This window comes from Canis aureus, chromosome 12 (assembly GCF_053574225.1).
Source record: "Canis aureus isolate CA01 chromosome 12, VMU_Caureus_v.1.0, whole genome shotgun sequence".
In the NCBI taxonomy this organism is placed as follows: domain Eukaryota; kingdom Metazoa; phylum Chordata; class Mammalia; order Carnivora; family Canidae; genus Canis; species Canis aureus.
The window spans coordinates 25703928-25717800 of NC_135622.1; the positions used below are offsets into that span (position 1 = coordinate 25703928).

Here is a 13873-nt window from a genome sequence, read left to right on the forward strand (position 1 = left end):
GGCCTAACCTGGCTTACTACCTGCTTTTATAAATAAAGTTAATCAGATCACAGTCATGCTCATTATGTGTTGTCTAAGCATGGCTGCTTTCATGTTACAATGGCAAAGCTGAGTAGTTGCAACAGAGACTATATGACCTGCAAAGCCTAAAATATTTACTGTCTGGCTTTTATAGATAATACTCATCACTCCTTGAACTAAACCACTTCTAGATTTTAATCCTAAATGGCAAAATCCCCATCTATTTTGTTAAATTGACTTCCATTTCTGGCTAGGATAGAGCAATAATGACTGGATGATTCTTTCACAAAAAATAAGAGCAGACATGAACATGAAACAATGGTTTTTAAGACAATGAACACCAGGCAATGAAGGACGATGATCAAACAAAGATAGAGTAGACTTGAACCATTTATTAACTAAACCTGACATTTTTAGAGCATCCCATTTAAAAACATCTGATTATATATTTACGAGCATACACAATATTTACCAACATACATCACTGTAAAATAATCTCATAAACAAATGTCAATAAATTTAAAAGGAGTCTAGTCACTCAATGTATATTCTCTCAATGGAATTCGGTTAGAAATCCTCAAGAAAGATATCTGGAAAATCTCTAAATATATAGAAATTAAATAATGAACTTTTAATGAACTCATGGGTCAAAAAGAAATCAAAAGGAAAATTAGAAAGAGTTTGAAACGAATGAAAATGAAAATACAACATAGTAACTTATATGATGTTACTTAAGCAGAATTTAGGGAGAAAATTTATGAAATGCCTACATTGAAAAAAGGGGAAAAAACGGTCTCATATCAATGATTCCAGCTTCAACCTTAAATGACAAGACAAAGAAGAGCAAATCAAATCCAAAGTAAACAGAAAATGAGAAAAATTAAGATCAAAGTGAAATCAATGATAGAAAACAAGAAAAATAGAGAAAGTCAATGAACCTGATGGACAGCAAAACTAATAAATCTCTAAGCAAACTGATCAAGACACACACAAAAAAGACACAAATCAAGGAGCCTGGTTGGCTTAGTCAGTAAAGCATGAGACTCTTGATCTCAGGGTCATGAGTTTGAGTATAGAAATTAAAAAAAAAAAGACACAAATCACCAATATCAGAAATGACAGAGTTGACACACCTATAGAGTCTATAGATAGAACAGAACAGTAAAAGAATATTATGAATTATTTTATGCCCATAAATTCAATGACTTATGAGATGGGACAAATTCCTTTAAAAACAAAGTACTGAGGCTCATTCAAGAAGAAACAGACAACCTCGAGAGCCCTATAGATGTGTTAGAAAAATAGAAATTTTAATTAAAGAATCTTTCTATGAAGAAAAGTTCAGTTCCAAATGGATTCTTTGGCTAATTTGACCATACATTTAAGAAAAAAAGAAATAGTACCAATATACACAAACTTACAGAAAACCAAAGAAGAGGAAGTATTTCCCAACTCATTCTATGAAGTCTGCATTACCCCAATACCAAAACCAGGCAAAGATATTACAAGAGAAGAAAACTACAGATCAACGCAAGCATATCTTAGAGATACTGTGGGTCAAGTTCCAGACCACCACAATAAAGCAACTGTAACAAAAAGTGAGTCAAATGAATTTCTAGTTTCCCAGCACATACAGAAGTTATGTTTACACTGTACTGTAGTTTATGAAGTGCACACTAACTAGTATTACATCTAAAAACCCTATATATATACCTTAATTAAAAAATACTTTATTGCTTCACTCATATGTGGAAGTTAAGAAACAAGACAGATGAACATAGGGGAAGGAAAAGAAAAATAAAATAAGATAAAAACAGAGAGGGAGAGAAACCATAAAAGACTCTTAACCATACGAAACAAACAGGGTTGCTGGAGGGGAGGCGCATGGGGGGATGGGGTAACTGAGTGATGGACATTAAGGAGGGCACGGGACATAATGAGCACTGGGTGTTATATGCAACTGATGAATCACTAAACTCTACCTCTGAAACTAGTAATACACTATATGTTAACTAAATTGAATTACTTTATTGCTAAATATGCTAACCATCACCTGAGCTTTGAGTTGTAATCACTAATCACGGATCACCATAACAAATATAGTAAAGAAATAGTTTGAAATTTTGTGAGAATCACCAAAATGTGACAGAGACATGAAGTAAGCAAATGCTACTGGAAAAATGGCACCAATAAATGCAATGAAAAATGAACATAAACATACAAAACTGCCTGAACACAGGGTAGCCACAAACCTTCAATGAGTAAAAAACACAGTATTTGGAAAGTATAATAAAGCAAAGTGCAATAAAATGAGGTTTGCTTGTATTCCTCACAAACGCAAACACAAAAATATTCTACACAAAACTTGAGTAAACTGAATTAAAAAATATATAGACAGGGTAATATCTTATAACAAGGGTTATTCCAGAATGCAAGGTTGGTTTAACAACTAAAAATCAGTCAGGTCACAGGTGCTCAGACTTCAACAACTACTGAGTGGGAAGAGACCTTAGAGATCATCACCCTGAATCCTTTGTATTTTAGATGAAGAAAGGAGGCCCACAGAGCCAAGGTCACACAGCTGATTAGGAGTTGGGCCTCAAGGCTGAACCTGGAGACCCAGGCAACAGCAGAAACACACACTCTACTGAACCCTCATTATTTGATCAACACCTACATCATTATTTCATTACTTTGACAGGAAGCATAGCATGATGTCTTAGGGGTTAAGAATCTTGGGTTTGAATTCCAAATCTGTCTCCTATAGACTTTTGGGCATGTCATTTAAGTTCTCTAAAGCCTCAGTATCCTTGTCTGCTAAATGGTGATAGTAATAATGGTCTCTGCAGGTTGGTTGTGAGGATTAAGTAAAATAACAGATGTAAAGCACTTGCCCCCTACCAACAAAAATACTACTTCCACCATCAACATCATGGGTATCACTGCCTAAACCCACCACATTTGCATTATGAGGACATTGAGGACAGACACTGTGCAGTCCACTCTTAGTAGACATTCCTGTAAAACCCCCCAGACCCAGGAACCCCACCAAAGAGAAAGTCTTATAGATCACACAGGCATATCTCAGCAATTCTGTGGGTTCAGTTCCAGATCATCTGATCTGCCATTTCTCTATGTCTGGCCTGGACTCTACTGGGGGTGAAATCTTTTACACAAGTGGTCTGTTTCCTTTTTCTTCTTCTCCCAATTACCTGTTTTCCTGTCCACAGTGGAAAGGGCTTCAGGATGGCAGGAGGAAAGAGCTTCACGCGCCCCACTTTGTCTGTGAGCCCTCGGTATAGCAGCTCCATATACTGCTCCCGAGTGAAAAAGCAACCTCGAATGGTCATGTTCGCACCCGAAACCATGTGATCTTGGATCAACCCCGCCAGTGGTTGGCCATCCTACAAACCAAATGAGGTAAGAAAGAAGGCAAATATGAAAACACATTCTAATTCCTAATCATCTGCTTGGAAGCCACATACTAGCAAGAGCCCTCCCTTATACCCCTGTATTGTCCTGCCCCGGTTTCACTAGGCCTGTGCTTGGGCCTCCCAGCTGGAGAGCAAACTGCCTCCTAAAGCACATGACCTAGGCTTCCTGGCTGGCTTCCACCTTTACCATTTGCCTACTGTTCTAGATCAAGACAGCTCCAAACTTATCCAGTTCCCTACACCTCCTCTCCATAATCTCATCTGGTTCTAGTTACTCCAGCATATTTTTGGCATCTTCACATAAATTCGGTCTGGCTACAGTTTGTTACATTCTTGCTTTTATATTTTGGTTTTATGCTTTAGTATTTTTTCACACATTTCTGGCCTATTTCTCCTCTAAACTAGTCATCCAGTCAATAAATATTTATTGAGAGAATACTATATGCCCAGGCACTGGGTTAGCCCTCCAGTCTACTCTAGTGCACCCAACAGACATTGATTCTTTATGGTGAGGAAGAACTAGACAGCCAACAAATGACTGGATGAATACATTATCACAAAGAGTTTTAAATATCATGGAGGAAAAAAACAAGGGTTATCATACAGACTAGAGGCAGGAGGATGGTCAGAAATTATCTTTCAGGGGCAGTATTATAAAGCCCTGAGTATTAGTGACTTAGAGTCCACTCTCTAAAGGGTGGGAGTTCGGGCAGAGGAACCTCGAGAGGGTTGAGGGTGTCCTAATGTGCATGACCATATAAGAGAAGAATGCCCACTTACGAGTGTCTCTTCACAACGCTGCACATGTTCATGGTGGGTCCTCTAATAAGGGCAGTTGTCTATCAGATGCCCAAGCAAGGGATTTTATGTAAACCCCAGTGCATTCATCTAATTTAAAACTTTTCATAGACTTTCTAAGCCCTAGTCTCCTGTAACTTATTTGGAGGTCTGTGTTTATGGCAACACAAGGCACACCAATGTAAAAATAGCTATGCCCACTGACATATTCTAAGAAGCAGTGTTTGCAAACTTTTTGGTGTTTATGAGAACTGGAGAAAATCTGTGCCCTGGATCTAAAGATTGTTATCAATTGGTTACTTGTTAAATACTATCCAATATTATGGCAGGTTTCATAACTAAGGCTAAAGGAACTCACAAATGCAGCCATGGAGAAGTGCCAGGAATTTAACCACACGTACTAATTCAAAGGATAAAAAGGATGCTTGTCAAATAGTGTACATACTGTGGCAATGAGCTCTATATAAACTCAGAGACAATTATTATAGACGGGCTGAATAGACTAGGCAAGGTCAGATGGTGCACATAGCCCCTTACAAAGGCTTTGAGCTAAGAACATTAATAAAAAATTATACTCTGCATCTTATTCCAAAGACAAGGTCTTATTTTGCTGGAGGGAAAACCCAAACCAGTATTACGCATTTGCCTCATCCCACAGTCTTTGGGGGCAGATAAAAAGTTTTCCTTCTGTTTTCTTCCCTTAAAGAACACAATTACAAGTTATGTGATCTATTCAGTGCCTTCTCCTCTCTCCACCCAGATTTTTCTATGACTAGAAAATTACCTTAATGGCTAAATTGCTTTCAGTGCAATAATCATAAATTGTAGGAAAGAATGCTGATTAAAGCAACTTACTAAGGACCTACTTATAATTCTGGATTTCCCAAATCCCACTTAGGATCAGAAAGACCATCTCTCAATCAAAAACCCAGATAAATGTTAGCTATCCTATTCCACTTAATATCATAGCAAAATGACATCACAATTAATGCCTTTGGTCAGTATACTTTGAGAATTAGGGTATTCTGTGATTTGAATTTTCTAGCTAAGTAGAGTCAGAAGACTCTTAAACTTTGTTTAAAAAAAAAACAAAAACTTTCGGGCAGCCCGGGTGGCTCAGTGGTTTAGTGCAGCCTTCAGCCCAGGGCCTGATGCTGGAGACCCAGGATCGAGTCCCACGTCGGGCTCCCTGCATGGAGCCTGCTTCTCCCTCTGCCTGTGTCTCTGCCTCTCTCGCTCTCTCTCTCACTCTCTCTCTGTCTCTCATGAATAAATAAATAAAATCTTAAGAAAAAAAGAAAAAAGAAAAAAAAACTTTCCACAAGACACTGGCCCTCAAAAAATACCATAAACAGAGGAAGAAAAAAATCCACATCAATGAAAAGTTTAACTATTTTCTCAGGAAAGAAAGAGCTCAAGCTCCATTCACCTCCTATTTTAAGAAAACAACATGCAACTCTACTAAATACACAAACAATAAAATAAAATGTACTTTAATCGGGTACTATGGATAATCCAGGAACAGACCTGGAAACAAAAAATCAGATAATGAATGAAAGCAAATGGCAATAAGGAAAATAAAGATACATCAAAAAAAAAAAGTTACCCCCTCTGCCCCACAAAATGACTTTCCTAGTTTAACAAAGCCAGCTCCTGTTCTCTTAGGACTTTACCACCAAAGTAGTTTAGAACATGCTGCATTTTTATAACCATTAGTAAAAATAGATTCCACTTCTTAGCTTTTACACTAAGGACTAAATGAAATTTACCAAGAATCAAAATCTCTGTACTTCTGACTAAAGAAACTGATGGAAAGTGGAAGTGAACCCTTGAGTCATCCCTTAGAAATTTCTTCCCTCCAAGAACTTAATTTATTAACGTAAGCTTATTTATCTGTGTTCCGTCTCCTGACGTAAAATTCGTGGGCATGCGAGCACATAATGAGGCACATTAGGATTTAAACAAGGTAGCCCTTTTAAGGACATAGTGTAAGCATGAAGCCCTTGCTTCACTTTATTCAATCAAAATGAAATATGGAACATTCAAGTTTCATTGGTCTGAGAACTTCAGAACACCCCAAATCCCTATTCCAATGCCCCAATGTCCACAGGTCACTCTGCCAGCCTAAAGAGAACCATCTGTTTTTGCTCCCTGCTAGTGTCGCCTGTGGTGAAATGTGACACTGCCTCTAGAGTCAGAGAGCCAGTTTAGTTCTGGGATCCACTTACTGCTATGTGGCCTCATCCAGCCCCAGCTTTGCCTCTGTTAAGTGAGGCTATTAACACATGATGCTGAGCACATGGGGTTGGGAGTCAAAGGTGCTGAGTACAAGTCCTGCCTGGAAAGCCACTCATTCGTGTTTCCTCATCTGAAAATCGCCATCTATTTCAAAAGGCTATTGTGAGGACGAAATAAGAGAATGTCTGCCAATAGCTTACCGCAGTGCCTGCTGCACAGGGAGTGCTCAATAGGTGGTTTTACTGCTTTTACCGCTGCCATAATGACAGTCTTGACTGTTATTTACGTGAAAAGACAAAAAGTCCATTTTCAAGTTAGTAAAATTATGATTCTAACTTCCAAGGGTCCTCAGTGGACCTTTAATCCCTTCTTCCTACATTTAGCACCTTCACTAATCCAGCACTGGCTGAAATGGGCAGAGAAGAGAATGAGAGTTAAACTCAAACAGTTGATCCAGCATGAGCCACAATAGAGTGCTGGTGTGCAAGAGGCTGAAGTGCTGGGTGCCTGGAGCCCCTGGCCACTGCCTGCTGCCCTGGGTGGCAGATGACTGATCCTAGGAGCTGGCAAGAGCCCAGACCTAAAGTGTCAAGTTGTACCAGCGATGACCATACAACAGCCTCAAGGTCAGACTTACCTTGGGAACAAGGTACTGCTGATCTGTGCAGGCCAGGACATAGGCCTCAGCCCGGCCCAGTTCACTCTGGGGGAAGTGGGCATTCATCTCGTCTCCATCAAAATCAGCGTTATATGCCTTGCAGTTGGCATAGTGGAGCCGCAGGACTTTCTCTTCAGGCAGGATGCGGGCGTGGTGTGCCTGGATAGAGGGTCTGTGTAGGGTGGGCTGCCGGTTCAGCAGGAGGATGTCCCCATTCTTCACATGCCTGCACACCTGGGGGGAAGAGTGGAGAAAAGGGGGTGTAGGGATAACTTTAGCATCATCACTACTATTCCCTGGGCTCACCTCAGCCCGGTATGTGTGTGGCTTCTGTCCATCTTGTGTTTTACTCATCCGGATCAAAGGGGAATTTTTAGTCTGGAGTGAAACCCTAGAAATCTCTGAGAAATAGCTAGTAGCTCAGCATAGCCCTGATCCTGGCTCTGGGCTCAGAGACACACACAGATGAGGCTCCAGGCCCCTTTCAGTAGTCTCTGTCTTCTTCAGAGAGGCATGGCCTTTCCAGAGTCTTGGATTCCTCTGGCAATTGGTCTAGGGAAAGAAAATGGATGCATCTGAGGACAGCACACCTGCACATAACTGTGACACCCCGGGCTTGAAAGGACCTGACAGACCTCTGGCATCCCCCTCTGCCGCGGTCACATGGGAGTACGTTATTCTAAAAGTGAATCCCATGTTTAGAACCACTTCACCCAACCTCAAAAGGTAGAGTCAGGACTGGAACACAGGGTTCTGATTCCCAGTTCAATGTTTTCCGAAAACATTCTTTTGCACTTAAAACAGTAATAAATTTAAATTGCCATAGTCTTTCGGGAAAGCAATCTGACAGTAGATTTAAGAACATTTAAAACTCATTTCCTTTTGGTGTTTCACAAGGAAAAAAAGCACCAATGTAAAGTCATATAAACACGTATGTTGAAGCAGCCGTGTTTACAGTGGAAAAATCTGGAGTAACTCGAACTGCCCCACAGAAGCAGCACGGGTATACATGGAATATTATGCAACGATGAAAAAAGCTGAAATAAATCTATGCTAGTCCGGAAGTGATGGGACTAATGTATTTCAATTAAAAAAAATCCATATGTCATCTAAGGTGACAGGAGGACGCAATTTAAAACCCAACTTAATTCTGTATGCATTTATATAAACGGGGGAAAAGGCTTCTTGGATCCTTACCTAGCTGTTACCACCGACTCCACAGGGGCCAGGGCAAGTGGGAAAGGAGTAAGGCACAGAGTACACCTTTACCACCACCCATCTTAGTTCCTGTGATGATGAGCATGGATCATTTCCATACTTTTTTTTTTTTTTTTTTTAAGATCTTCCACTATTTTTAAGGAAAGCAAGAACTACTGCCCAAGTGATATGCTCATTGTGGGAGAAGAAGTAGAAAATACAGACAAACTTAGAGAACAGAATAAACACCACAAGTAACCTTACTCCTTAGAGATAGCCACCGTTCACATGTTCCCCCCTTACTGCCACACCATTGGTCACGTCCTCCTGAGAGAATGCTACTGCCTACAAAGCCGACTTCAGTGGAGGGCTCATTAAGCCTCATGCTGCCCTTCATCTCCCCTTAGATCAACTACTGGGCATCCTAAATGATGGACATAAATGCTATTTCAAGAAGTGAATGCATGAAGGAGCTTATGCCCCAACTGTTCTGCAGCATATGGAGACTGGGTCAGACCCCTGCCCCTCAAGTACCCCTAAATCACAGCAGGCAGCAGGCTGGGGGTAACACATTACTCCAAGTCTAGTCTCTTCTTGTGTTATCCATATTTATGAAGCTGAACCGGAAATGTGGGTACAGAGACAGGCTAGAAGTAAACAAAAGACCCTCCCCACCCACCAGCCCACTGCAAATTTTCAGCCGAGCTGAGAGTTTCCTCCACATCAGACAAGCAGGGAGCAAAACCCTGAAATTCTAAAAGGCAGTCCTAAAAGCACTTAGCAAGGAGGCAGTCTTTCTGTTCTCCAAGGAATTCAAACCTTCCCCTCTCTGCCCCCACATCCATGTTTCCAAGGAGACCCAAACTCCTGCGGATTCCCATGAGGGTCTGCCCAGGGCACGTCACAGAGCCTGAGCTGACCTTCAAAGTCTTATTTCTTTAGCCTCTCCAGGGAGAAACTGCCCAGACCTGTGGCCCAGGCCCAAAACCCCAGGATGGGCCTCTGATTTGAGTCTTGTAAATTCAAGACATCCTCCAGCATAAGCAAACCCCACAGCTGGGAAGGCACACAGGCCAGTCTGGCAGGCGCTGGCCAATCCAAACAGAAGTCCTGGAGCATAGGGAGCTCCCCTCGCCAACCCAAACCTGAGGCCCTTCCTTTCTCTTGTCTCTAAATAAATACTGCAGTGAAAATTAGCATGCCCCAGTGCCCGGGTCAGAGTTTTCAGAGGCGACTCAGAGCCAAAGAGCGGCTTCTGGCAGGCTGCTGCGCTGGGAAATGAGACTCAGCTGTCCTGGCCACCTCCTCCTGACTTACAAGGCCCAGAGGAAGGGACAGAGGTTTCACACCTCCCAGGGGAAATGGCTCCTGTCAGTCATCCTTTCCCTTCTCCTCCTTTTGTGGACCTGGCTCTCTCCTTCCTGGTCACATTCCCCCAGCCTCTGAGCCTGGTCCCGATCTACATGTGACCCATTAACTTTTAAAAATGCCAAAAAATTAGAAGTACATGTGTATGTGATTACATAAGTAAGCAGTGTGTGTAGTGCTATTAAGATCTTGGAAAATAAAAATAATCATCTTGAGTCCCCAGGTCCTGATGTAAGGACTTTTCCTTCATAGTCTGTTCCCATCTCTGCCCCTGGGTTATCAGGTCTAACGAGGGCCCTCCTACCTCAGAGCCTCCCACATCTCAGCCTGGATCCACCTACTCCACAGGGGTTTCCTGAGTACCTCCTAGACACTGGGTGTGAGGACAGTGGTGAGCAGAACACCCTGCCCACACTTTCACGGTATTTAGGAATTGGAGGGAGGATGGATGAATGGGTACACACGTGGTGACAACACAACACAATGAGAACAAGAGGTGGAGAGGGATGAGGGTGTAGTGGGAACACAATGGGGGATGGACTTCATACAAGTTTAAAGGGTGGCAAACTATGGCACATAAGCAGGACACTTGCTTTTGTAAAAAGTTTTCTGGGAGCATGGCCAGACCCATTCATTTGTGTACTGCCTATGGCGGCTCTGACACTAAAAGGCATGTTTGGCCAGCTGCAAAGAGACTGTATGGTTTACACAGCCCAAAATATTTACTATCTAGTCCTTCGCCGGAGAAGTTTACAGACCCCGTCCCAAGAGGATGAGGGCTTCGATGTCGAGACCGGGAGGATTAGAAAGAGTTGCCAGGGAGGCTGGGGGATGGGGGTGGGGAGCAAAGTGATCCAGGAGGGGGCACACATGCGAGGCCCAAAGGGGAAGGACTCTGCATTGCCAGTGGTGGTGGTGATGGTGGGGGTAGTAGCCAGCAGGAGTGTAAGGAGGGTAAGCTGAGAAGTGAGGCTAGAAGAGGAAGCAGGGACTCTGGAATCTAAGTTGAAAGACTAGTGACCAGGCCAACCCCATTCAACCTAGCCACTGCTCAGAACTCCTTTCAGTCACTTCCCAGGAACTGAGCAGCATGTGGCAGCAGGCCAACCTTCCCTTTCCTCAGCTCTGGATACCCGCTCACCTCTGACCCTACAGACATAGCTAAAGCCGTGTAAGTTCTCCATGCGTTTGCCTCATCCTCACATTCCTGTCACGTCAGAAATCTGGTATCCTTCTACTTAGCTCTCAAATGCTCTTAGCTGCTGGCTTCGCTGCCTCACAAGAGCTCTGAAGCCTGGGTCCTCCCACTGTTCAAACTGCTCTCCTGCGTCACAAGTGACCTTCATTTGGATAAATCAGATGTGCCTTCCCGTGGTTTCCTCATTCTTCTCAATCATCATATTTAACTTCCGGAGCATCTAACAAGTGCCCTTGGGAGAGCCGAAGATACCCAGGGGCTGGTCTTGATCTGGAGGAGCCATATGAACACGTGGGAAACAGATGCAGATGCCAAACGAGGTGGCCCGGCCCTTCAATCTCTGCTCCCTCAGTTTCCCCGGTCCACCCTGCCTTCCTCCTGCTCCCACACTGTACTTTGTGCTCAGAGGTTAACACTCTGAAAATCTTCTTTTCTAACTCTATGGCCCTTTATTTAAGTCCCACATACCCACCTTTCACAGGAGATGGGCCTTTAGATTCCCCACCATCACCTCACTTCACAGGGCCATGTGCATTCCCTGTAGCCCTCTGGCTGGCCCTCACCTGCCTTCCGATGACGCCAGGCCCTCCCTGCCCTTCCACCCTGCATATTCCTCTCAGCCGCCTTTCTTTCTGAACATGAAGCACATAAAGCCACAGGCCTCCATTGCTAATTTCCTACTGTATCCACCACACCAGAGCCATGGTGCCACACGTTCCCTGGTGGTGCCCCCACCCATTGTGAACTCCAGAGTAGTGGGACTTTGTCTGCGATGACTGGCAAAGTGCAGTGGAGGAGAGAGCAGTGGGTCCTCTGTACAGCCTGACCCCACTCTGCTCTCCTCACGTTTTCTGACCATGAGACTTTGGCACGTTTGGCTTGAGCTGATATGAAGACAGCTTCATGTTTATCTTGCTTCACCATTAAGTTACGTGAAATACACCTTGAATTCTCCACCATCTGTAACAAAGCTCCTTCCAAAACACCAGGCACAAAAACTAAACCTGAATAAGAATCCATCTTATGGATTTTTTGAGATATCTTTGAGTCTGGTCAAGGGTTTCTGCTGGTGAATAAAAAATAGGACTTGACCCCAAGAAAGGGGAACCTAGAGATCACCTTCACCTATTTGACAGTCATCCTGGGCAAACCCAAACTAAGGTTTCGTTTTGTTTTGTTTTTTTAAACGTATACTTTTTGACATCTCAACAACTTCTGCCACTACTGCCTGGTTAGGGGTCACTTATTATGCTCCCCCCAGTAGAAATGGCTATTTTTAACAGGACACAAATGATGTCACCCACTGACTTCATGCCCCCAGCTAATCAATCATGTGTTCTTTCTGGTGGAGCCCAAGTAAGCCTTAGGAACCTTTAACACTGTACCATGGGCAGCCATGAGCAACTGTCAGAAAATGAAGCATCAGATGGAATCCAGGGGTTATCAGTTATTAGGGACATATCACACAGGACATTTCCTTCCTTTAGGGCAGTTCTCAAAATTAGCATGTAGAGGAACCCTCTAAAGTGCTTGTTAAAATGCAGATTCCTGGGCCTCATCCCCAGAGATTCTAATCCCTTTTGTGGAGGTGGGGAGGAGAGGGCGAATGTGCATTTCTCACCAGCTCTAGGGATGCTACTGCCTCTGCTGATCTGAGGACACTCTGAGTCGCCCTGCTTAAGGACAGCAAATTCGCTTGCTTCCGGACCACAACTGAGTTATTATTAGAGGGCATTTCTTGAGCCTTGGATGTGTGCCCAGCACTGTGCTGCATGACATGGGACAGCCAAATGAAGCTTTAATCATGGTGTCAAGATCCTAGGAACTCCAGCTCCAGCTGGGGAGAGCAAGTAAGCACCGTGAAGCCCCTAAGTAATACGCACACATAGGGGGAGGCAGAACAGCTCCTAGATTCTTGTGTCAGCTACTCATGATTTGCAGTCACAAGGGAGTTGGATAGGTGCTGGCCAAGCCGCTGAGCAAATCTGCCCACAACTCACAATTTTTGTCCCCTGGGGCTTAGGTGCCCCCGTGGCTGGTGTCAGGAGCTGTTTGGCCACGGCTTCCCGCTGTGTCAGGTCGATAGCACTCAAAGCTGTGCGGCTGCCATCTTCATTGATGACCATGGAGGCTCCCGGGTGCACGTTGGGGCCATTGATGACTGCTTGCCTCAGTTCCTGAACATTCCAGGGGGTAACTGGCTGAGGATAGGTCAGTTTTGTGGCAAACACCTGGAAATGGAGTGGGTATGAAAATTCAGCGTAGGCAGAAAAGATGGTACCAATTCAAAATCTGACTCAACAGGCTGTGTGACTTCTTCCCCAAGACAAGGAGATGCTTTGCCACAACGGTCCTTTAGGGAGTAAGCAACATCCTATCTTCTCCACAGAGGCATTTTTCTAGCCTTGAAGCCTTAAGGGAATAGATTGGGCCTCCTTTCCTAGCTGTCTGTCTGAAGAGAATAATCTGCGTGTTCTGGTTGATACATTAGAATGTTTTTTTAATTTTTTAAATTTATTTATGATAGTCAAAGAGAGAGAGAGAGAGAAAGAGAGAGGCAGAGACACAGGCAGAGGGAGAAGCAGGCTCCATGCGCCAGGAGACCGACGTGGGATTTGATCACGGGTCTCCAGGATCGCGCCCTGGGCCAAAGGCAGGCGCTAAACCGCTGCGCCACCCAGAGATCCCCATTAGAATTTTTTAACCCATTCTAAAATTTTATCATTTCCTCACACACTGATCAATTCGTAGTCCCCAAAGGGAACGTGGAATGGGATACTAGATTGAGAGAAGTGCCAATACCTGCTCTTAAGTACCATACCACAGCCCCCTCCGCTTTAGCAGACATCACTAAGTGATCGTGGCCTTTGCCCTGAGCTGAGCCCAGACATGGTATTGGAGTCTCTACCCAGCAGTTTTAGCTGCCACTACAATCAAGGTGGAGCTTGAAATGAAACTGAT

The 13873-nt window shown here is 43.7% G+C and overlaps 1 protein-coding gene across 1 annotated transcript in view; it reads right to left on the reverse strand.

Moving 5' to 3' along the window:
- The window catches only part of POLR1A (RNA polymerase I subunit A), a 70666-nt gene that overhangs the window by 34969 nt on the left and 21824 nt on the right, over positions 1-13873 (reverse strand). Inside the window, exons 12-14 of the mRNA XM_077843153.1 lie at positions 12913-13143; positions 7129-7383; positions 3234-3425 (exon numbers count right to left, since the gene is read on the reverse strand). Coding sequence (XP_077699279.1) covers positions 3234-3425; positions 7129-7383; positions 12913-13143 — 678 coding nt within the window. The remainder of the gene's footprint in view (positions 1-3233; positions 3426-7128; positions 7384-12912; positions 13144-13873) is intronic.